At 55.1% G+C, this 24,318-nt stretch overlaps 1 protein-coding gene across 1 annotated transcript; it reads left to right on the top strand.

Annotated features, from left to right (window-relative positions):
* The first annotated feature begins 1,705 nt into the window (after positions 1-1,705).
* RTN4RL2 (reticulon 4 receptor like 2) lies at positions 1,706-18,613 on the top strand. Its single transcript, XM_032152911.2, has 3 exons — positions 1,706-2,084; positions 8,777-9,258; positions 17,240-18,613. The coding sequence occupies exons 1-3, from the start codon at positions 2,054-2,056 to the stop codon at positions 17,987-17,989; spliced, it is 1,263 nt and encodes a 420-aa protein (XP_032008802.1). The 5' UTR covers positions 1,706-2,053; the 3' UTR covers positions 17,990-18,613.
* The last annotated feature ends 5,705 nt before the right edge of the window (positions 18,614-24,318 follow it).

The raw sequence follows: 24,318 nt of genomic DNA on the forward strand, positions 1-24,318 counted from the left end.
GAAGGTCCGAAAATGGAACCAGCAGGGGGCGCCCGAGAGCCGAGGTGCCCGCGGGCCGGGAGCCTGCGAATGAAACCCGGGGAGAGGGGGAGAGAAAGGGAGGCAGAGACACCGAGACACACAGAAACGAGAGACAGAGACGCAGGGAGCCCCGGGGGGAGGAGGAGAGAGACGAAAACACGGAGAGACAGTGAGAAAGACAGAAGACCGGGCAGGGAAACAGACGAGTTAGAGACAGAAAAGGTCCGAGAAAGAGTGAGGCAGGGAGGGAGGGAAGAGAGAGACAGAGACCACGAAATATGAGTAAGAGTCGGGGGAGAAAACCAGAGAAATCGAATGAGAACGAGAGAAGAACGAGAGACCGTGGAAGGAGCAGAGAATGAATGGGAAGAATAAGACCAACATTTATCAAGCGCCGACTGTATGCCAGGCACTGCGTTGGACCCTGGCAAGGACAGGAGAGGAGGAGCCGCGGGGCGGGCAGCGGGGCGAGGGGCTTCTGTGCTCCCGAGAGCGGCAGCCCAGGGCGCTCAGCAGCCCCGGCACGGCCGCACCCGCGGCTCCAGCAGCCCCAACCCCGTCGGCGCTGCCTGGCCACCGTACCCGAAGCGGCTCCCCCGAGGGCCCCGAGCCTATCCTACGCCGGGGCGGCTCCGCGGACTCGCCGGGCCGAGTCAAGACCTGGGTCAACCGCCCTGCAGCCTCTGCAGGGAAGTGCCTAGGTGATGGGTCTGCTGATACCGCCTGTGACCAGGCCATGAAGGGCCGGAGGGGCTCCAGTGAGACCATAATCCGCCCCTCTTTAAAACGGGGTAGAGGAAGATCACGCGAAGCCAACAGTCTTGTCCCCAGCTTTGGGTCCTCTCCTGCACCCCCGCGGGAGATAAGGTCTCCCCTCCCGGACACATCACACATACACACAAAAAAACGCACACACTCGCACGCGCGCCCATCTCGCACCCGCTTGTAAATGCACTAAGGGGCATACACACACCGGGCACACACACACCGGGCACATATTTCTTCTCCACCCATCCCCAAGATCGCAAGCGCAAAACCTCGCACAGCCTCACGTTTCCCACCAGCTCAGACATGCACGCTGGCGGACTTTCAGCGGCTCACCCGCGTGCACACTCACGTGCCCCCCGCTTCCCCAAGCCCGTACAAAGGGTAACGGGCAAGCATCCTGAGTCACACCTGCACAAGCATCCTTGCGCGCACGTGCACGCTCATATGCACTCGATCTTGCACGCACAAACTCTTGCATATACTATTCTTATAGTCGCACACTGGGCTTGAGGTTTGGGAATGGAAGGAAAAGTGGAATCTTGGAGCTGTCCCAGGGGACAGAAACTCTGGAGGCTGGGACAGTGGCGCGAGGGACGCGGCTGGGGGCGGGGGAGGAGGTGACCCAGAAGCTCATCGTCTCCTGGAAAGTTGGGAGGGGGGAACAGGACAAGTCCACGGGGTTCCCCTAAACTACCGCATTCCCCCAAGAAGGGATATCTCTAGAAGAGTGGCGCCGCGAGGACGATCGAACACAGTCCTCCGGGTCCCTTAAGCGGGGGGAGGGGGGCGGGGGAAGGGGGTTAGAAAGCCGCTCCCGCCTCCTAGTGGTCGAGAAAGGGTTAAGTCGGCAAGCCAGCAAGCGAGGGAGGAGCCAGCGAGTGCGGGAAGGAGTGGGGGTGGTTGGGAAGAGCTTCCTCGCTGTCCCCACTGTCCCTCGGCTAGCAGCCTGGGCACACAGACCGACGGACTGACGGACTCTCGAGCGGACAGCGCAGCTAGCGGGGCGCGGGCGCTGGGCGTTGACGGCCAGCCCCAGCCCTCCCCGCCCCGTCGCGCCCCGCCCCGTCCCGTCGGGGCCGATGGCTCCTCCCGAGGCCCGCAGCCCGGGGGGCGCAGGGTAGAGCGCCGCGGCCCGGCCACCCAGCCTGGGGACTCCCGGGCCCTCCCGGAGCCCCGCGGGGTCCCCGCCGTGCATCCGGCGGGCTCAGGGAGCGAGTGGGAACGCCCTCCCCCCGCTGCCCCCTCCCCCGAGCATCGAGACAAGATGCTGCCCGGGCTCAGGCGCCTGCTGCAAGGTAAGAACGCCGGCGGCGGGAGAGCGGAGGGCATCCTGGGGAGAGAAGCAGGGCGTCCCCTGTTTCAGGGATTGAGGGTGGGGCAGTTGGGGAGGTGAGGTAACCTGGGGAAGGGGAAAAGCTCAGCGCTGGGGCCGCGCCCCCGCCGCCAGGGCTGTTCTCAGCAGGAGGGCACTTGGCTGGGAGCCTGCGGGCGCGTGCGAGGAGCTCGTGACCGAGGTGGGACGCAGGGGGCAGGTAGACCCGGCCCGGAGTGGGGAGGGAGGCTCAGGTTCCGCTGTCCCGGCTCCACCTGCTCCGGGGGACGCTGAGGACTCGGGCCGACTGGGGAAGCGCCGACTCAGCAACTCCTCCTGCCCGGTGCCTCAGCACTTTCTAGCCACCTGGGAAGACAGGAGATGTGGGTAGGGGGCTGTGTGGGGAGGTAGGAGGCGCAGAGGGAAATCCAAGTGGCCCTCTTTGGTAGGACAGATGGAGGGCGCTAGAACTATCGTTCTACTGATTGAATGACACATAAGGGTGTGGGCCAGAGATTGGGGGTGGGGTGGGGAGGGGTCAGAGGGAGAGGGATAGGAAGGAGAAGTCAAAGATGGAGAAAGTGGTGAGGGAAGCTGAAAGGAGGAGGGAGATGGAGCGGGGGAGGGGGAGGAGGAGAAGGAATAAAGGTTAGACGGGAAAAGCGTGGAGGGAAGTGGGACCCAGGTGAAGACCAAGGAAGAGGGAAGGAGAGGAAAGACCAGATCAGGGGAGGGGTGGGAAGAAGACTATGGACAGGGACCCAGAATCCTGGGATGGAGGTAGCGGGAAAGAGAATCAGGACTGGGACCCTGGGGACTGGAATGGAAAAGGAGAATGGAAAGATCAGAAACCAGAGAAGGATGGGGATGGTGGCTAGAGAAGGGGTATCAGGAACTGGGGAAGAGGGAGACAGGGAACCATGGATGGGAGAGGGGCTGGAGAGGAGGGAAGAGGAGGAGGAAGAGAAAGGCTGGGAGAGACGGACTGGGGGTTGGGGGTGCTGCCCAGGGATGAGACAAAGAGGCTTCTGGTAACCACTTCCACGTGGGAAGCCCTCCATTCCCAAAGCGCCTGCCTGCCACATTTCTTCTCTCAGGGAGTGGCTGGTGGGCCAGATGGGGGGTGCTTTGAGCTCAGGGCCCTGGGAGTGGCTGTGAAGGACCGAGGGTGAAGACTTTGGAAGGGGAGTGGCAGCCTCCGAGGGTGGGCAACCAGGCTGGCTCCTGTGCTGCCATTTATTTATCCGGCCCGGACGTTGGATTCTGCAGCCGCCGCCGCCACCACGGTGGCTGCTTATTTTGGGGTGTTACATTCTGGCAGAGTGAGAAGCTGTTTGCAGCAGCTCTAAACCTCCGTCACCCGCGTCAGTGCCTCCCCAGGCCCCTGCGTCACTGGCATCACCACCACCTCCATCCCACTCCTCAGCTCCCACCTCCTCAGCCTCTGCCCCCTCAGCATCTGCCCGCAGGCCCCAGCCCTTCCCTGAAGCAGCCTGTTGGGTGTGGAGCCCTTGCTTCTTGTCTGGGACCCTGTGCCCCTCCTTCCAGAGCGAGAGGCCTCCGCTGCCTTTCCAGGGAGCATCCTTTCCTGGGACCACTCTGCACCAGCGACTCTGCCCTGTGGGTGGGTAGCCTGGATCCTGCCCCCTACTTTGGGTCCAGTTTTCTTCTCCTCAAGTTCCTTCTTCTACAGGGGGCTCCGGCCCAAAGTGTGGCCTGTGGGCTGAGAACTTTGTTTCTGAGCCTTGGTACTCCAAGGTTTGATAGCCAGAGTCCTGGACAGTGGTCCCTCAGTGAACAGGTACTTTTGGCTCTGGACGCTTCAGCCTTCCGGGATCAATACCATGTTCTGGCCTCTCTTGGCTCCCTCCCCTGGTCAGTTCTGGCCATATCTTCTGGACAGGGGTCATCTCTTCTTGACTCCCAAATGTAATCACTACTCTAGAGCAACCGCAACTGGAAGCCTAGGAGATGAAAGTTGCAGAGAGAGCTGGAGTCCCTTCCTTGCCTTGACCCTGAATAGCCAAACAGACTCAGCATTGTGGCTGGCCCAGCCCTAGGCACCTGGGTGCAATTTCTCTCCTGTCTTTACCTCAAGGGCAGTGTCTCACACATTCAGGCGTGGTTTCTGCAGAGGATGTGGCGACCTCTTAAAGAAAGATCAGAGAGTCTCTCTGACATGGGCTTGATGCCCCTCTTTTCCAATCTGGGTTCCACCTTGTACTAGCTGCATGACCTGAGGCCACTGTGTCATGTTTCTGGGGCTCCCTTCCTTCATCTGCAAATTGGGGGCCACAATATTGACCTCCAGGAGATAATGCGTGTTGTGTTCAATGTATAAAGAAGTTAACATGTACAAATGCAGTGCCTGGGACAAAATAGGTGCTTCTTGGTTTCCTCCTACCCTGCTGTACTCTCCCCTGCAGCTCTAGCCATCCCCTGCTGACTTTAGAGGAGGGGATGAGCAGAGAGGGTGGGGGAGGCTGCTACAAAGGGCTTTCCTCTGTTCATGAAGTAGTGGAGGGATGAAATGAAGGCTTCTGAGAAAGACAATGAAGGCGAGCGGTAGAGACCTGGTCAGGAGGCCTGGGGTGCTCAGAAACGGACACTTCTCCTCCCCAGCCCTCAGTGGTGTTACCTGTGATGTGAGGGGTCAGCTCTACGTGGCCACCGAGGTATCCCACTTTCCAGCTCTGACACTCTGTGCATCTTGCCCCAGTCTCCACCAGGAATTCACAAAATGAAGGCCAGGAGTGGAGCTGTGGTCCTTGGGAGAGAGAAGAGGCCTGGGCCTGGAGGGAAGGAGTGGTGGTGAGGAGGCGTGAGAACAGGGGGTGGGGAAGGGACGCGGCAAGAAAGAAAAGGGCACACACTGGGCAGGGCAGGGACTGAGAGTGGGGGAGAGAGGGAAAGGCACAGCTCTCTAGTCCTCCAACCCCCTAGTCCCACCACCTCTGCCCTGGAGTGCTCGCTCCAGCCCCAGCAGGCCTGGGGGCAGTGAGACCCAGAGCCCCCCACCCTCCCTTCCTCCATGCCTCCAGTGAGAGCCGCTGCGTGAATTATGGATGAGCTCCTTGGGTTACAGCTGCTTTGCACGGCAGTGGCAAGGGCCAGAAATGGCAACAGAGTCACTGTTATGCAGCAGCTGTTACGGGGGGGCCCCCAGCACGAGAGCCTGCAGGGACCACTATCATGGGCTGGGGGAGGTGAGCCCTGGTTGGGGGAGACATGGGAACAAGACATGGGAACAAGAAGGAGCGTGGGGAAAGAGAAGAGAAGTAGTCCAATGTGGGCAGGTGGGGAGCAGGAGAGTCTAGGGAGAGAAAGAGGAGTAGGCACCCTTGCCAGCTCCTGCAGAGTTTACCCTCAAGGCCGGAAGGAACCCTGGTGCCAGGGGAATGGGCCTTGCCTCTGGGGCCCTCTGAGATTGCACATCCTTCCCTCTGTCTCTCTTGGGGCAGCGGTCAGTCCGGAGGCTGGGGGAAAGCTCTGTAATCCTCCAGGGGCTGGCGGCCATCAGGGCTCGCACTCTGGTGAGCTTGTGGATAAGGGGTAGGATTAAGGGATCAGAGAAGGATTTGGCTTCTTTTGGTGTCAAGTCCTTAGGGAAATGGAAATCAGAGGGTGACTCTGACAGGAAAGGAAGTGCCCTGGCTGGGCATCAAGAGACTTTTCTGGCCCTTTCCCTGCCAACACTTTGCTGTGTGACCTTGGGTAAGTCGCTTGCTCTCTCTGAGCTCCAATCGTCACCTCAGTAGAACAGATGCTTGAACCAGAGGAATCGAGCGGACCCTTCCGGCTTTGAAATCTCCATTTCTAAGCCCCAAACCTCAACCCTCATGAAACCCACTCAGGGTCCCCACTGTGCTTCCACACTCCACCTCTGCCTGGTTCAGATGAGGGGTGAGAGACATTGCTCCTCCACCCCACATGGGTCTGAGAAACTCGGGAGGAGAAAGTAATCGTGAAACGCCACACGGGGGAGGGGTGAGAAGGGCCGAGAAACGCGGAGGTGGTGTGAACGAATGGAACAGCAGCCGCTGTGTCACTGAGTATTACATCACACCCAGCCTACACACGCACGGGGCCCGGCGCTCACACACACGCGGAGGACGGCCAGCACGCACCGACGCAGCACCGACGCAGCACCAGGAGGGGCTGGGGACACTCAGAGTGGGGCCCAAAAGCAAGGAGCAGCACACTGGGAGTGTGGATCTTCCACCCCGCACCTGTGTGCTCCCCCCTCTGGAGGAGGAACACCAGGGCAGCTGGGATGCCAGCGCCACACTCAGGGCCTGTCAGTCCCATGCGTGCACACCTGGCTCAGCAGCACTGCATTTGGTGAACACCTGGCTCACACCACTACCCAAAATCCCAGATACATACACACATTCACACACACGACAACCTCAGGAGCACGACACGTCACACACGAAACAACCACTAAGCATGTGCAATTCGCAGCCTTGGAGATCCCACACTCAAAATCACCAACCCCTCAGTCTTTCCCAGGGTCTCTGGACCCCAAGGAGCCCCAGGATCTCAGAGTGCAGAAACAGGTCTTCCTTCAAAAGCCCAGGACGTTGCTTGAAGCAGAAGGTGTTCAGTCACTGTGTGGCCAGGGAATGACTGCCTGGCTTTGGGGGTGCAGGCTCCCTTTCTCCCCAGGCAAAACTGCCAGAAGAAAATCCCAGGAGTCACCTGGAAATCATAAGAAAGTGTAGAGGTCAAGCTAGTTCCGGCCTAGAACTTTATCAGCTATAGTGACAGCAAAGGCCAGGGATGATGGGAGGCCCTGCACCCCTATTAAAGTATGAGTATAGGCACCTGCACTCCACTCTCTAGCCCCCAGGCTCTCTGGACCTGCTTTTCCATCAGTATCATAATAAAGATGGATCATATCCAACCTTCAAAAGTTACTTTGGGAAAAAAAAAGCTTTGGCTGGATGCGGTAGCTCACACCTGAAATCCCAACACTTTGGGAGGCCAAGGTGGGAGGATTGTTTGAGGCCAGGAGTTTGAGACCAGACTGAGCAACATAGCAAGACCCCATGCCTACAATTTTTTTTTTTTTTTGAGACAGAGTCTCACTCTGTCACCCAGGCTGGAGTGCAGTGGTGCGATCTCGGCTCACTGCAGGCTCTGCCTCCCGGGTTCACACCATTATCCTGCCTCAGCCTCCCAAGTAGCTGGGACTACAGGCGCCCGCCACCATGCCCGGTTAATTTTTTTTTTTTGTATTTTTAGTAGAGACGGGGTTTTACCATGTTAGCCAGGATGGTCTCGATCTCCTGACCTCGTGATCCACCAGCCTCGGCCTCCTAAAGTGCTGGGATTACAGGCATGAGCCACCATGCCTGGCCAAAATTTTTTTTAAAATTAGCTGGGTGCAGAGGCACGGACCTGTGGTCCCAGCTACTCAGGAAGCTGAGGCAGGAGGATTGCTTGAGCCCAAATGATCCAAGTTGCAGTAAACTGTGATCGTACCACTGCACTCCAGCCTGGGCAATGGAGCAAGACCCTGTCTCCAAAAGAAAAAAAGAAAAAAGTTTTTAAGTAACTGTGAATGAGGAGAGCCTGGGGTGTAAAATGCAGATTCCCAGGCTGTCCCCCCAGGAATTCTGCATCGTTCCTAGGACTGGCTGGTGGCCTCACTTAGAGACCCACTGAGCCCTGACCCTTAAGGCCTCTCCCGGCACAGAGAGGCTCTGACTCTGCAAGGGTGAAAAGTACAGGAAAGTAAGGGCACTGGGCACCAGTGGGCTGGCAAGACCAGACCCCAGGGTGAGTCCATTTCACACGGGCCTCAGATCTCCAAAGGGTCCCAAGTTACTTCCAGTCATTCTCCAGTGGGGTGACTTTGCCCCTCAGGGGACATTTGGCAATGTCTAGAGACATTTTGGTTGTCACAACTGGAGGCAGGGTGCTGCTGGCATCTAGTGGGTAGAAGACAGAGATGCTGCTAAATGCCTTATATAGGGCTGCCCCCACAACGAGGAACTATCCGGCCCAACTGTCAATACTGAGGCAGAGAAACCCTGACGTTAGTCTTTTGACATTAATCTCTAGACAAGGTCAAACATGCAATAGTGAAAACAGGAATGAAGAGATGATCATTCTTCAAACAATTCGCAGTGCTTTCTGCAATGGCCTTTTGGCATTATTTTTTAATATACCAGAAGCCTCAGAAAGTGGAAGTGGCCAGGCCACTTGAGGCTGTAATGTCCCCTGAGCCCCCAGACGTGGGAGCGCCAGGGCTCTAGGCCTTTATTTTTATTTTTTAATTTCTTCCCCCTGAAACAGGGTCTTGTTGTGTTGCCCAGGCTGGAGTGCAAGGGTGTGATCATTGCTCACTACAGCCTCAAACTCCTGGGCTGAAGCGATCCTTCTGCCTCAGCCTCCCAAGTAGTTGGGACTACAGACACATGCCACCATGCCCGTCTAATTTTTTTTTTTTTTTTGTAAAGACAGGGGTCTCCCTATGTTGCCCAGGATAGTCTCAAACTCCTGGCCTCAAGCAATCCTCCTGCCTTGGCCTCCCAAAGTGCCGGGACTACAGGTGTGAGCCACCATATTCAGCCGGGTCTAGGCCTTTACCAAGTGGGGGGGCTGGCCCCCAGCTGGCACTCCTGCCCTGGAAGCCCACCTAGTAAGTTTTGCTTCCCCTCCCCACAGCTCCCGCCTCAGCCGGCCTCCTGCTGATGCTCCTGGCCCTGCCCCTGGCGGCCCCCAGCTGCCCCATGCTCTGCACCTGCTACTCATCCCCGCCCACCGTGAGCTGCCAGGCCAACAACTTCTCCTCTGTGCCGCTGTCCCTGCCACCCAGCACTCAGCGACTCTTCCTGCAGAACAACCTCATCCGCACGCTGCGGCCAGGCACCTTTGGGCCCAACCTGCTCACCCTGTGGCTCTTCTCCAACAACCTCTCCACCATCTACCCGGGCACTTTCCGCCACTTGCAAGCCCTGGAGGAGCTGGACCTCGGTGACAACCGGCACCTGCGCTCGCTGGAGCCCGACACCTTCCAGGGCCTGGAGCGGCTGCAGTCGCTGCATTTGTACCGCTGCCAGCTCAGCAGCCTGCCTGGCAACATCTTCCGAGGCTTGGTCAGCCTGCAGTACCTCTACCTCCAGGAGAACAGCCTGCTCCACCTACAGGTGAGCCTGCCCTGCGCCCACCCTCAGCCCCTTTCTGGTTTCCTCTCTCTGTGGGCCCCTCTGCTCCCCGACCCTGGCGTGCGTCCCTCCTCTCTCCCCAGGCCACCCTTCCTGCCTCAGCATCTCCATTTCTCTCTGTCTCTGTCTCTTTTCTAAGTTTCCATCTCTCTTACATTCTCCAGGGGCTTTACTTTTTCCCTTCTGTCTCTCTACCTGTTTAGGTCCCTTGCTGCTCCTCTCTCTCTCTCTCTCTCTCCCTCCCTCTAACTCCACAACCTTCACCTCTCTGCCTCTGCCTGTCTGTCTGTCTATCCCTTTCCATCCATCACTGCCTCTCTCACTAACTTGCCTCCCCCATCTGTCTTCTGCCTCTTCTGTCTGTCTCCCTTCACACACCCACTCTGCATACACCCCCATGTCTGTCTGCGTGTGTGTATCTGTTTCTGTGATCTCACGTGTTTGTCTTCAGGGCACTCTGCCTTCCCCCAGGGTCCCCTGCCCATAGGCCTTTGCAGCTGTTTTTCTCGCCCACCCTCAAGTCTGCCCACATCACGGGGAAGTAGAGAGAGAAGGCAGAGCCACAGCCACTGGCATCCCACAGAAAGTTGCGCTTCTCTCCAATTCACTGGGTAATGGGACAGGAGAAGCCCACATCCCTTCTAGATTCCCATTTTCCAAACCTGTCATCTCAGTGCAGGGGAAGAAAGAAAAGGGTAAATCTCTGTTATGCAGCTGGAGAATGGATGCTCTGAAAATGGAAGGAATAACAGTAATTGTTATTTATTGTTATTATTATTGATCTAATTATCGTTTATTGTTGTTGTCATGCTGACTGTTTGACACGCAAACCATCCCACTCCATTTCCCCAGGAAGCAATAACACACCCTCCAAACCACCCTGAGAGGAAATCTTCCCTTGGCTACAGAGCCTCTGACTGGAAGGGGGTGAGAATATCCAAATTCTGCCCTCTCCCTACTTGAACCTGGAAGGTGCTTCCTCTGCCTCATCCAGGGCTAGTGCCTAACTAGTTACCAATCTGCTGGTTGGAAAATCAGGTCAGTGCTGATGATGCTAATGATAATAACAATAGCCAAAACAATCTAACAGACATACTGCGCACCCACTACGAGCTAGATGCTGAGAATACAGTAGTGAACAGCACAGACCAAACCCCCTGCCTTCAGATACCATTCCTATGAAGAGGGAAAGAAGTAAAATGCACGGTATATTGGAGAAATATGTCTTATATTATTCTTATTGTTGCCTAAATAGTGACAGTAATAGCAGTAGCTGCCACCACTTAGTGGGTACACAGGGTCAGCCACAGTGCCAAGCACTTTACAGGTATCCACTCTGCCATTTACAAGCGTGTGGCATTTTTTTTTTTTTTTTTTACCTCCTCAGACCTCAGTTTTCTCATCTGTACAACGGGGATAGCAAGAGCACCCATCTCCTAGGGATTTTGAAAGCATTAAATGCATGAATAATTTGTAAAGCACTTAGAATAGTGCTTGGCATACGGTAAGTGCTATATAAACGCTTGTTAAAATACTATTTTAAAAAAAGAAACGCGCCTTATTTAACGTTGGTTTCAGTGAAGTGGCCCAACTTGGACTCCATCCTGAAGATGTGGGTCAACTTCAAGGATTATACTGAGGTCATGAGTGAGTCCCAGAAATTGCACCTCCCAGTTTATGAAGTGCACTTAGCCACCTCATCTCATTTCTACAGCCCAGTTGGGAGATTATTTTCACCTCCTTGTTAACAATGGAGGAGGTGAGGCTGGGGGCCCTGAAGACTCTATAGAGATATAGTCACCTCCAATCATAAATCTTTTCAACCATTGTCGGTGTGACTGGAGGCTTATGTCTTCTCACCACCATGTTGAGCCTCACAACAAGCTGGTGATAGGGACAGTTAGGGGCACTAGGGACATGGGATGAATGTTCCTGAGGCCACACACCCAGAAAGAGCTGGTGCTTGAACCTCATGGTCTGGCTACAAGGGGACAGTACTCTGGAGTACAATTGCGCAGGCTCATTTTTGAAAGCACACAGTTTGGATTCAGCAAGACCTAGGTTCAAATCCTGGCTCCTACATATAGTACTTAATAATAATTTTTTTTTTTTTTTTGAGACAAAGTCCCACTCTATCACCCAGGCTGGAGTGCAGTAGTGCAATCTCGGCTTACTGCAACCTCTGCCTCCCAGGTTCAAGTGATTTTCCTGCCTCAGCCTCCTGAGTAACTAAGATTACAGGCGTGTGTCACTACACCCAGCTACTTTTTGTATTTTTAGTAGAGACGGGTTTCACCATGTTGGCCAGGCTGGTCTTGAACTCCTGACCTCAGTTGATCCACTTGCCTAGGCCTCCCAAAGTGCTGGGATTACAGGTGTGAGCCACCATGCCCAGCCAATAACAATCCTTATTTAAGAAGTTTTGTAAGGAATAAAATTAAGGCATTTAGTGCAAGGATTAAAATGTAAGGCGTTTAGCACATATGGGCACTATAATAATAATTACTACTACTACGACTAAGATCAAATACTACTACAAATTGATCATGCATTTAATGCCTTCAAAATCTCCTTATCAATATATATTAGTTGTTTAGGAGGAATTTGGAGTCAGAGGGCCGGAGCTTGAATCCCCGATCTGCTATTTTCTGACTTATTTAACTTTAAGGCAGGTTGCTAACCCTGTCTGAACCTCACTTACTTTATCTGCAAACTAGGAATAATGAAAATAATATCTTCCACCAAGAATGGCTGTAAATAGGAAACGAGTTAGTGTATAGAAAGCCCATAGTTCAGGCCTGGTGTGGTGGCTAATGCCTGTAATCCCAGCACTTTGGGAGGCCAAGGTGGGTGGATCACTTGAGGTCAGGAGTTCGAGACCAGCCCGGCCAACATGGTGAAACCCCATCTCTACTAAAAATACAAAAATTAGCCAGGTGGGTGGCAGGTGTCAGTAATCCCAGCCACTAGGGAGGCTAAGGCAGGAGAATCACTTGAACCTGGGAGGTGGAGGTTGCAGTGAGCTGAGATCGTTCTACTGCACTCCAGCCTGGGTGACAGAGCAAGACTCTGTCTCAAAAAAAAAAAAAAAAAAGCCCATAGTTCAGTGCTGAAGAAATCATATTATTATGACCCTATCCTCCAATGACTCTCAGGCCAAGAACAGCAATCAGGACCTGAGGTCAGCAAAGGCTTGGGCAGAGGGGACCTCAGGTGGACACTGGGGTCTTCTGAAATGGGGAGTGTTTGTTCTCTACGCCCCTGGCATGAATGATACCAGGCATCACGGGAAGGAAGCAACTTCACACCTGGCCTTTTATAGAGGAGATGGAAAAAACAGCCTCTGCCTGTGAACTGCCTGGTGGGGCTGGGCTGGGAGATGTCACAGGCAGGTGAGGAAACATGTGGGCTGGGGTGAGATCCGCAGGGTGCAGGTGTGACCCAAGATGGAGCCAGGCCTGCCCCGAAGGGGAGCTTTGGAGGAAACTCCACCAGAGGACCACAGCTTTTCAGAATGGGGAAGGGCCAGGCACTGTGCCAGGTGAGTTCATTCATCAACAGATATTTACTGAGTACCTACCACATGCCAGGCAATGTTCCAGGTGCCAGGGATTCAGGGGAGAACAGAAACAGTGGCCCTGTTTTCCCAGAGCATATTCCCTACTCAAATGTAGCCAGATAATAAAGACACTTGTTTTCTTTTTTTTTCTTTCCTTTTTTTTTTTTTTTTTGAGATGAAGTCTTGCTGTCTTGCTCAGGCTGGAGTGCAGTGGCATGATCTCGGCTCCCTGCAACTTCTGCCTCCCGGGTTCAAGCGATTCTCCTGCCTCAGCCTCCCAAGTAGCTGGGATTACAGGCGCGTGCCACCATGCCTGGCTAATTTTTGTATTTTTAGTAGAGAGGGGGGTTTCACCATGTTGGCCAGGCTGGTCTTGAACTCCTAACCACAGGTGATCCGCCCACCTCGGCCTCTCAAAGTGTTGGATTACAGGCATGAGCCACCGCAGCCGCTGACACTTGTTTTCTCTTTCAATCATTACAGTGGCCTGCAAGGTTTTTGTTTGTTTTGTTTTGTTTTGTTTTTGTTTTTGAGACAGAGTCTCACTATGTCACCCAGCTGGAGTGCAGTGGTGCAATCTTGGCTCACTGCAGCCTCACCTCCTGGGGTCAAACAATTCCCCCATCTTAGCCTCACCAGTAGCTGGAACTACAGACATGTGCCACCATGTCCAGCTAATTTTTGTATTTTATAGAGACGGAGTTTCACCATGTTGCCCAGGCTGGTCTCGAACTCCTGAACTCAAGCAATCCACCCGCCTCAGCCTGGGATTACAGGCATGAGCCACCATACACAGCTGGCCTGATGGTTTAAAAATAGTCTTTATGCTCAAGCAGATCAGATCTCAGTTTGAATCCCAGCCATACCTCCAATTTGCTCTATGGCTTTGTGCAAGTTATTTAACCACTCTGAGCCTCGATGGACCCATCTGTGAAAAGGGGATAACCTGTACCCTGGGAAGCAGGGGTTGTGAGGATTAAATGAGATCCTACTGAGCTCAGCCCAATGTCTGGTACGAAGTGAGTATCCAATGAATGGGAGCTATCCATTAACATTTACCAGGGAGGACACCAACTGAAGCTCAACAAAATAATAGCACAGTCCAAGGTCACCCAGCTAGTAAGGAACATGACCTAGAATTGGCCCAGGTCTGTCTGACTCCAGAGTGCAGTTGTTCAGAGGTCTCTGGAGTTGGAAGCCACGTTCCACTGCATATTAGCTGTTGGACCCTAGGCGAGTCACTTCACTTCTCTGAGGCTCCCTCTCCTAATCTCTGAAATGGAGATAATAATAGTATCCACCTCATAGGGTTGTGACAATTTAAGTTACTATATAGGATCTGTGTAGCACAGAGCTTGGCACATGGTAAGAGCTCAATAAGTTACCTGCTTGACAATGCTGACGCCGATGATGACGATGATACCCATCCTAGACTGATGAGCTCTGTGAGCGGGGGTGCCTGGCACAGAGTAGACACTCGGTACAGCTCTGTGGAATGAATGAGGCCATATCCCAGAACTCACCAATTCATAAAAATCAAATGCAGATGGGATCTTAAAGATCACCTATCCTAAGTCCCTTGTTTCACAGATGAAAAGACCAAGGCCCAGAGAGGTGCTTGCAGCTGTCCAAGGTCACACAGCCAAGCAGCTGATTTGATTAGTGTCACAGCCAAGAGCTGGGAGTTTGGAGGGAGGCAAGGTTAAGAACAGGATGCTGTCAGGGAAGCAGGCAGGGATGCTATGTTAAGATTCCAAATGGATGCAGAGAGCCGTGAACCGGCCAGTGGGGAGGCAAGGGAAATGTGGTTTTTGAAATGGAAGAGGATGACTTTAGCAGAGGCTGTCAGCCCAGAGGGAGGGGAGATAGGGAGGGGCGGGGGGAGGGCTAGGGCTGTGAAAGCCAAGAGCTTATTAATGCATAGAGAACGGTTTTAACAGTGGAGAGAGGAAGGACCGGATTTGAAAGCTACAGTCAAGGAAGTGGCAACGGGATTTGGCAACAGCTTGGATGGGGGGAGGGGGCAATGGACCCCAAGGCAGAGTCTCAGAGAAGGGAGGGGCAGGACATTTTGCAGAGAAACAAAAGGAAAGGAGAGGAGGTTGGAATCAAGAAATTCTGTGGACCAAAACCTGGGGCTGTGGGTCAAAGGCACCTGAATTCCCTAGGATCTCTGAACCTTTGGTCTACTCTTCCTGACCTCCCGAGGTCCCCCAAAATGTGGATTACCCCTGCTCCCTCTCCCCCCACCCCCGGCCCCTTTTCGATCCTCTGACCATACATCTCTAGGTGTGTCCTACTCTTGCTGACACTCCATAAAAAGAGGAACCCCATTTAGGTGTTTTGAGTGGCAGGGATTCCAAGCCTACCCCCTGGATGGGCCTGGAAGAGAACAAGAGCACCAGGCCATGGTGAGCCAGGCTGAGGCCAGGGAGGTGCAAGGAACCAGCTGGAGGCCTGCGCCAGGATTTGGGATGGTGGCAGCAGGGGGCGGAGAATGCTGGTGTCAGAGGCAGCCGAGAAGGTTGAGGGGGACGGATCTCAATGTGGCCAAGAGGAGGGCTCTTGGCAGGCTCAGTTCCTGTAGTGAAGAGGGCGGAAGCCAGATGGGAGGGGGCGAGAACAGGCAGGAGCACAGGAAGGTGGAGGCTGTGGGTGTGGGCTGGGAGTCAATGCCCTCCCCCAACTTGAGGCCTCCGACCAGGCTCCTGGGTGGCAGGCATGGGGAGGGGAGCGTCTCCCCAGGCAGTGAGGGAGGGAGAGCCACAGTCAGGGAACAGGCCCCCGGGGTGAACTGGCCTGAGCAGAGTGGATGTTCCTGTTCTGAGACCCAGACCTCCTGGAACCTGCTGACCACAGTGATGCCCTGCACAAGAGGAGAGGACCTCAAGGCAGTGAGGTCAGGGAGCTGAAGTCCTGCTTCCCTCTCTGGCAAGCCCTTCTAAAAAAGTGAACTGGGCTGATGGGTGCCAAGGCATTAGCTCCCAAGTCAGCTGATCATCAGAATCCCCTGGTGAGCTGGTTAGAATGCAGAGTCCAGGAATCCCCACTGGCCGTGGGCCACACACATCCCTCGCTCCCCGATGTTAATTCTGAACCATAGTTCCAAGGTCCTTTCTGCACTAATGTGGCCTGATTAGGTGACTCCCTAGCACCAGGCAGGTGGAACAGCGCCTCTAAGGGGAGTAGTAATGCAATGCGGCTTCCTTCCTCTCCTCTCCTGCCGCCTCTGGGGGTGGAGCTGATGCCCCTCACCCCAATACCCAGCCTAGTAGCAGTACTTTGGTTCCCCCAGGGAGCTCCTCTTTTAAAGAAAAGGGACAGGACCCAGTTCTAACTGAACCCCTATTGTCATAGTAGCCACCATTTATTGATGGTTGACTATGCACCTGCCAGATACTGTACCCTTAACAGCATTTATCATCCAACCCTCCTTTAGCCTGCTGAGGGGGTTATACATAATAAGGAATGTTACACATACTGAGGAAACTGAGACTCCATGAGGTTAAAAGTTGCCTAAAATAACACAGCTAGGGAAAAGGCAAGCTGGATTTTGAACCAGGGCTCTAAGTGCTGAGCCTGTGGGCTTCATCATCGGACCAAATCCCTGTGTGCTGGGCACGTGTCCGGCACTTCCCTCATATGATCTTTATGTGAACCATCCTCTGGAATCCTCAGAACAAACCCAGGAAGTAGGTATACTCATCCCCATTTTACAGATGAGGAAACAGGCACAGAGAGATGACTGGCTTGGTCAAGTTAAGAATGGCTAACAAACAAAAACAAAAATTAAAAAAAAAAAAAGAATAATGGCTAACTCATGGAACTCATAGAACTCCACAAGGAAAGGTGTTCTAAGCACCTTCATACATGCTGCTTCATTTAATCTCTACATTATACAGATGAGGAAACTGAGTCACAGATATCCTGAGCGACTTGCCCAAGGTGGCATCACTTAATGACAGATCCAAGATTTGAAATCAGAAAGGCTGGCTCCCCAGTCTCCATACTTCACCAAACCAGAAGTTCTGAAACTCAAACTGTGGTCCTGCCATGGCCGCACTGGCTTCCCTGGGGAACCTGTAGACATGCGGATTCCCAGGCTCCACCCCAACCCTCCTGAATTAGAAACTCTGCCCCCCGCCCCACCCCGCTCAGAGATCCGCAGGGGATCCTAATACACCCGAAAGTTTAGCAACCACTGCCCTCACCAATACCACTTTTTCCACAGCAAATGGGTTAGAGGAGGCAGAATCCAAATCCAAGATGCTATGAATCAAAAGGTCAACCCTTTCTCTTCTGCCACGGTGCACCCCCTTCCCTCCCCCGGCCCAGGCCCCAGCGGGGTCTGCACCCTGCCTCAAGCCCATTCTCTTCTTCTGTGCCCCACTCCACCCCACCCAGGATGACCTGTTCGCGGACCTGGCCAACCTGAGCCACCTCTTCCTCCACGGGAACCGCCTGCGGCTGCTCACAGAGCACGTGTTTCGCGGCCTGGGCAGCCTGGACCGGCTGCTGCTGCACGGGAACCGGCTGCAGGGCGTGCACCGCGCGGCCTTCCGCGGCCTCAGCCGCCTCACCATCCTCTACCTGTTCAACAACAGCCTGGCCTCGCTGCCCGGCGAGGCGCTCGCCGACCTGCCCTCGCTCGAGTTCCTGCGGCTCAACGCCAACCCCTGGGCGTGCGACTGCCGCGCGCGGCCGCTCTGGGCCTGGTTCCAGCGCGCGCGCGTGTCCAGCTCCGACGTGACCTGCGCCACACCCCCAGAGCGCCAGGGCCGAGACCTGCGCGCGCTCCGCGAGGCCGACTTCCAGGCGTGTCCGCCCGCGGCACCCACGCGGCCGGGCAGCCGCGCCCGCGGCAACAGCTCCTCCAACCACCTGTACGGGGTGGCCGAGGCCGGGGCGCCCCCAGCCGACCCCTCCACCCTCTACCGAGATCTGCCTGCCGAAGACTCGCGGGGGCGCCAGGGTGGGGACGCGCCCACCGAGGACGACTACTGGGGGGGCTACGGGGGTGAGGACCAGCGAGGGGAGCAGACGTGCCCCGGCGCTGCCTGCCAGGCGTCCCCGGACTCCCGAGGCCCTGCGCTCTCGGCCGGGCTCCCTAGCCCTCTGCTTTGCCTCCTGCTCCTGGTGCCCCACCACCTCTGACTGCGGTGCTGAGATTGAAGAGGCCAGTGTCCGATCCCCGCTTCCCGTCCACCCGGGGCTGCGGCTCCGGCCCCAGTCCCGCCCCCGCCCCTGGCCTTGCTGCCTCCCTTTCCCCTCCCAGCTCTTCTTCTTCCCGGGGACCAGGCCGCCTCTCCTTGGCTGCCCCCTGGGCTGTCCTGACTTATGACAGCCCCAAGAGGGCGTGTGTGGTGGTTCAGCCCTGCCCTCCCCAATTCTGGCCATTAACTCTTCCCCATCCCAAGGCTGGGGTGGGGCCCCCCAGGCAGCCCCTGACCCGCACTCCTAAGGGCCCACAGCAGACACCAGAGGGGCTTTTGTCTGCAGAGCATCTTCCACCAGCAGAGCCTTTGGAAGCTCCCCCAGGGAGCCCCACCCAGGACCCTTTGGGGGATGCCTCAGTCGGGGCCAGGCTGACCCTGACCCCTGCTTACCCTAGTCCCCTCAACCTCCTGACACTGGAGGAATACTTTTCTCCTAAGTCTACCCTGGACACTTTTTAGGGCACCTGGAGAGAACTTTCCTCTCCACTGTGGCCCCTGCGTGGTGAAGATCAAAAGAAGTTGTTTGGGAAAAAAAAATTTATTAAAAAATTCTATTATTTTATCTACTGTAAGATTTGTTGACTTGGGACCCCGAAAGCGGGATGAGGTCTCAGAATGTAAGGATTTCAGGGCCAGGAGGGTTGGAGAAGGGGAGCCATCCCCCGCCATCAAAGAGCTTCCTGGTGGCTGGAGGTGGTGTGCGCTCCCCCGCCATGATGAGGAGCTGAAGCCCAAGCTGAAGCCCTGCACTCTAGGTGAGGCGCAGTCTGGCAGCCAAGAGTGGGTGCTGGTGGCACCTCTTCTCTTCATTTGTCCAGGGGAAGAGCTGCAGCCAACTCTGAGTTGTCTGGTGCCTGAGGAACTAAGCCTGGGGAAGACCTGCTGTCTGGTTAACAGCCCTCTTCCAGACCCTGTTCCTTCAGGAAACAAGAGCAGTTCTCCTGCAAGGAGGAGTCATGTACACACTCCTGGTCACAGACAGCCCCAACGTGGCTTTGGGTAAATGTGAAAAAGGCACTGTTCCCTCAGGGAAACACAGCCCCATGCCAGAGCAAACACCTTAGCAAACGGAGACCAAGGCTGGGTTTCGGCGCACACTTGCCTCCTTGGCTAAATGCCCTTGTGCAGTGCACAGCCTATACACCTGCACACAGCAACCCTGTGGGGGTATGTGGTCTCTCTCTCGGCTCCTGTGAGGTAGACGCCATCAGGGATGAACCAGGTCACAGAAGCAGGTTTCCAAACAGGCTAGAAGAGGGACCGAGGAACTAGGGTGATCAGAGGGACAGGAATCCCAAATTGGGATGCATTACTGGCTTGAGGTACAATCAGAACCTTCATCTTTCTGGTGTGTGGAAGACAGGCTGGGGACTGGGAAAAGCTCAGGCTAAGAAGGACTTGGGTTGGGGTTTAGGGGTGAGTCTCATCAGACTGAGCACTTGGAGAGAAGTTTGGTAGTTTGAATTTGGAGCTAAGAATCTAGCTTGGGCGGGGTGTGGTGGCTTGCACCTGTAATCCCAGCTAATTGGGAGGCTGAGGTGGGAGGATCACTTGAGGCCAAGAGTTTGAGACTAGCCTGGACAACATATCGAGAGTGAGTCTCTTAAAAATGTTTTTTTAAGAATCTAGTTTGGAGCGGGGTGTGATGTCTCACGCCTGTAATCCCAGCACTCTGGGAGGCTGAGGTGGACAGATCACTTGAGGTCAGGAGTTCAAGACCAGCCTGGCCAACATGGCGGAAACCCCGTCTCTACTAAAAATTCAAAAAAATTAGCCAGGCATGATGGCAGGTGCCTACAGTCCCAGGTACACAGGAGGCTGAGGCACAAGAATCACTCCAGCCTGGGTGACAGAGACTCTATCTAAAAAAAAAAAAATCTAGCTTGGGAAGTGGAAATAGAAAGACAGAGGGGGCCTAGATGCTAGGGCTTGAGGAGGCAGGCTGAAGTTCTGTGATTCTGGCTGGGGAAGTCAAATGATCTTGAGAAGAAGAGGAAGAAATGAGAAGAAATCAGCATCTAAGCCTGAGGCAGGTAGACCCCGGTTAAGGGTGTGGGGTGGCTTGAGGGTGAGTGAGAGCAGCTGGTCAGAAACCCAGGGAGCTCGGAGTCTGGGGTCTTGCAGGGTCTTGTGTCAGGCTGGCTGTGAGGAGGTTAATGGGTTGGATTGGGGGGACAGCCAGGCAAGAGCTCTGGTGGAGGAGGGGCTGCTGGGGCCTGGGCAGGGGGAGGGGGGCTGCTGGTAAATTAAAGGCAGGCTGTCCAGGTCACAGGATTATCATTGTGAAATATTCATGGGCCTTCGGTCCAGATGCTATTTCAGAACAGTGAAAGCAGGAGGAGTGTGTGAGCCTCAGGAAGAAGCCTGAAGCAAAGCCACTCTCCACCAACCCCCACCCCTCCCACCACCAGCCCAGACAGACCCACGGACGCCCATCACGTGCACACCCACACTCCCGAGCTCAAACACACACTCGCACCAAGCAGAGCCATGTAGCACGTGCAAGCACACCAACCACCCACGGGCCCCACAAACAGGCAGGTGTCCCCTAAATTTTGACATGCACACTGACATGCACACCCACTCAATCAGGACCCAGCACAGAGATCACCTCCAGCGATCTCACACGCACAGACCCCCAAGCTCTCCAAACAACCCAGATTTACCACCTTGACCCACACACCCTGAAATAGGAGGGATGTTCCAGGCCATCCAGCCCAACCCCTACCAACGCTCTGATGGGGAAACTGAGGCCATAGAAAGGAAGGGATTTGTCTGAGATTCCTCTATCCCCTGAAAAAAGCAAAATTCATTCACCTCCCACATTCTGTGAGTGTACCCCCCATTCTGCATTTTCGTCTGCCAGACACCCAGCCTAGTTGTCATTAACTCCTCCCTTTCTCTAATTTCCTATATCTATTCAGTTACCCAGTCCCCCACCCAGCCATAGTCTATCCCTTCCTTCCCATTCTCCCTACCACCTCCCTGCTCCAGCTACTCATTACCTCATGCCTGGAATATAAAAGAAAACTGCGATAACCTCCTCGCTGGTTTCCTACATGGAATCTCTCCCTCCCTCCCACCCAGCCATACCATGGTGACCAGATTCATCTGATCAAAATTTGCATATGTTATGATGTCACTCAGGAGCCTATAATGGCTTCCTAATGCCTATAGGGTAAAGGTAAAACACCTTAGCAAAGCATCAAAGATCCCTCAGAGTCTGGTACCAACTGCTTTTCTAGCCTTTCCTCTCACAATCTCATCCCAAACCTTCGCTCCAGCTAGAACGTTTGTATCATACTGGCCACCAGTTATCATGTATGTGAAACCCACCCACCGACTCTGAGTGGCCCCTAAAATTTCTCAGTCTTCCCTGAAGTAGGAAACCTCTCCCCCTCCTCAGATCTCAGACTCCAGAGCCCTTTCCCAAGGCCAAAACTGCATCTCTCTGACCATATATGGGGGTTCTTCAAAGCAGCAGATAGAGGCGCAGGCTCTGGCTCCCTCCAAGCAGACGGCTGCCCCCAGCTGGCCACCTTGGGAAGCACAGCTAGGCTTCAGTCATCCAGAACTGAGAATGAGCATCTAACCGCCAGGGGAGAGGAATAGAAGGACACCAGATGATATAAGGTTTATAAGCCCTTAAGCCTCTAAGGTTCTTACACCCAGAGTAGGGGTGGGGCGGTTCTCAGCCCTGTTTTCCTAGCTGCGGGCTCCCAATTTTCGATCCCTAATCCGAGAGGAACTCCTCTCCTGTGAAATACAGACTTGGGATTCTCAGGACACTGTGGAAGGGAAATTTCCCAACAGACTCTGAGAGGCAAGGAGGCCAGGGATAGACCAGGTGGCAGGCCCAAGGTCTAGCTGGGGTCAGGTTTCTATATGAATTTTTAATGCTTCCAGATAGACCTGTCAAATGTTCTGAAACCCGAGCATCTCCTTTCATCTCTGTACATGATGCCCTTCTCCAACCCCATTGCCCCTGCAGGAGGGCAGCCCTGGGACAGATATTCAGTGGCCTCTGGAGAAATGGTTTTGGGACAGTAGAAGGGTAAATGACCTAGTTATGCTCCCACTAGTAAGCTGTGTGACCTTGGGCAAGTTACTTAACCTCTCTGAACATTAGAGTTTTGTGGGGTTGGGTTGTTGTTTTTGTTTTTGTAAGCTGAGGACAATAGTGCCAACCTAAATCAATGTGTTGTGGGGACTCAGTGCAATAGCCCATGGAATGGTGACCTACATGCTTGCTGTTATTATTCTCTTTCCTCAAGTTCTGTCTCCCTCTTCCAACTTTTCTTCCAACCCCAAAGATGTCTTTGGCTATTGCTTCGAAGGTAGGAGCTGTGGTTGGTTCTTCTCTCTCTCTTCAGGCCCAAACTCCCCACCTCAAGATCCTTTGGCTTTTGTAGAAACTTCAGGTGAGGAAGTGGCAGGGAGATAAGAAAGTGGGCAAGGCTGGTGGAGTGAGAGAGGAGGATAGACGGCGAAGCCCTAGCAGAGGGGAGGGAAGTGGGCAGTGGAGAGAGGAAGGGAAGACCTTGCTCAGAGAGAAAAGCCAGGCGCAGACTCATTCCTTCATCCCTCCTTCCCTCCCTCCCTCCCTCCCTTCCTTCCTTTCTTCCTTCCTTCCTTCCTTTCTTCCTTCCTTCCTTCCCTCCATCTTCTCCACGCCTGGTACCATCATACAGAAGCAGAGAGGACTACACTTGGTGAAAGTTTCAATTCTCCTCTGTGGAGAGGTGAGCATTGAGGAAGGGGTGGGGGCTGTCAAAGGAGACTTGCCCAACCTTTCCAGCCCACCAATCCCTTACCCAGTGTTTCTATAAAATAAGGGCCTTTTGCATCTGATTTAAGTAGGAAGCTGATTCCTGAGCCCCTCAGATCTGCTGAATCAGATAGCTAAAGGGGCCCTGGAATCTGCATGTTAGCAAGTGGAGGTGGGTTATGAAGCACTCCAAAGTTTGAAACACGCCTCAAAGGTGGAGTGGTTCCGTGGGGGGCAGACAGGAAAATGCAAAGGGGGAAGGGGTCACACTTGGGGAAGGTTTCAGACAATACTGAGTGGAAAGGGTGATGCCAGGTGTGGGGAATAACAGATAGAGGAGGCAAAGTGAGTGGAGACCAAGCCAGACCGGGGAGGAGAGGGCCACAGCCAAGGTGAGACAGGTCAGCAGCCAGAAACCGAAGCAGACACTTGCAGGGTGCGCCCCGCCCTCTCTTCGTGGCGATCTGAGATCCAGGACGTGGAGACCTTGGAGAGCCCCCCACCTTGTTTCTGGGGCGGGGATCAGAGAGGAAGCCTCTCATCCCCGGGCACCAGCGTCCTTCCCCGGAGGCTCAACACGCAGCTATCGGGATAGGCGTCCATCACTCCCCTGGCCAGAACCCACCAACGCTCCTCGAGGTCCGACCTTGTCCCTCCTTCTACCCCACAGTCCCCAGTCCTAGCTCATCTGCATAAAGCTCCAATTAACACGTTTTTCCTTTGCTATTTGGGATCCCAGAACTCGTTCCCCACCCCGAGCCCGTTTCCCGCAGCCCCCTCGCCCCTGGGAGGGCGGCCCCATTAACCCTCGAGACCCGGGCCGCTCCCCGCGGTCCTGACCCCGCCACCCCGTCCTGCGGTGGGGGGTTGGGGGTGAGGGGCGCTTCCTGGGGCGGAGGATTGCGCGGTAGGGTCTGCCACAGGCCAGAGGCCAGGGCTCTCCGGGAAAAAGGCAGGCCCATATCCGCCCCCCTTTCTGGGAAAAGATGGGGAGGGGGGCTTCTCCTGGGAGACTCCGGGCGTCGAAATTCCTCGTTCCCTATCCTCCGGCCCCCGCACCCCTCCTCCTCCCCGCCACGCACCCTCTCCCCTCCCCAGCCATCTGTTCCACTCCGCAGCGCCGCGACAAACACGGCTCCAGCTCGCTTCCGCCCCTGCCCAGCCCCCTCCCCAAGCCCCGGGGAGTGGGGGAGTGAGCAGACGCCCTTCTCTTAGGAGGCCGGAATTTCTGCCTCCATCTCCCCCCGGGGTCCGGCTGGCCAGCGGCAAGCTTCGAGACCCCCCCCCCACCACCACCACCGTTGCGAGGGCCGGTGAGGCTGCAGATAAGGCTTGCAAGGACGGGGGTCGGGGAGGGCGTAGGGAGAGTTTAAAGGACGGGCAGAGCAAGCCCCAGGTAGGGGCTCTGGAGCCCAAGACCCAGGAAGAGTCAGGGATTTTCCCTCCCGGGTCGCCGCCCCCCGCACCCTCGGCGCCAGCCGCAGCCACGCAGCGCCGCC

This window comes from Hylobates moloch, unplaced genomic scaffold (genome assembly GCF_009828535.3).
Source record: "Hylobates moloch isolate HMO894 unplaced genomic scaffold, HMol_V3 SCAFFOLD_5, whole genome shotgun sequence".
Classification (NCBI taxonomy): Eukaryota; Metazoa; Chordata; class Mammalia; order Primates; family Hylobatidae; genus Hylobates; species Hylobates moloch.

What these genes read in the sequence shown, in the direction of transcription:
- RTN4RL2 (XM_032152911.2), top strand. Translation starts at nt 2,054, where the DNA reads ATGCTGCCCGGGCTCAGGCGCCTGCTGCAAG. An exon ending in GCTCAGGCGCCTGCTGCAAG is followed by an intron (nt 2,085 to 8,776) that starts GTAAGAACGCCG and finishes CCCTCCCCACAG; the next exon opens with CTCCCGCCTCAGCCGGCCTC. An exon ending in ACAGCCTGCTCCACCTACAG is followed by an intron (nt 9,259 to 17,239) that starts GTGAGCCTGCCC and finishes CACCCCACCCAG; the next exon opens with GATGACCTGTTCGCGGACCT.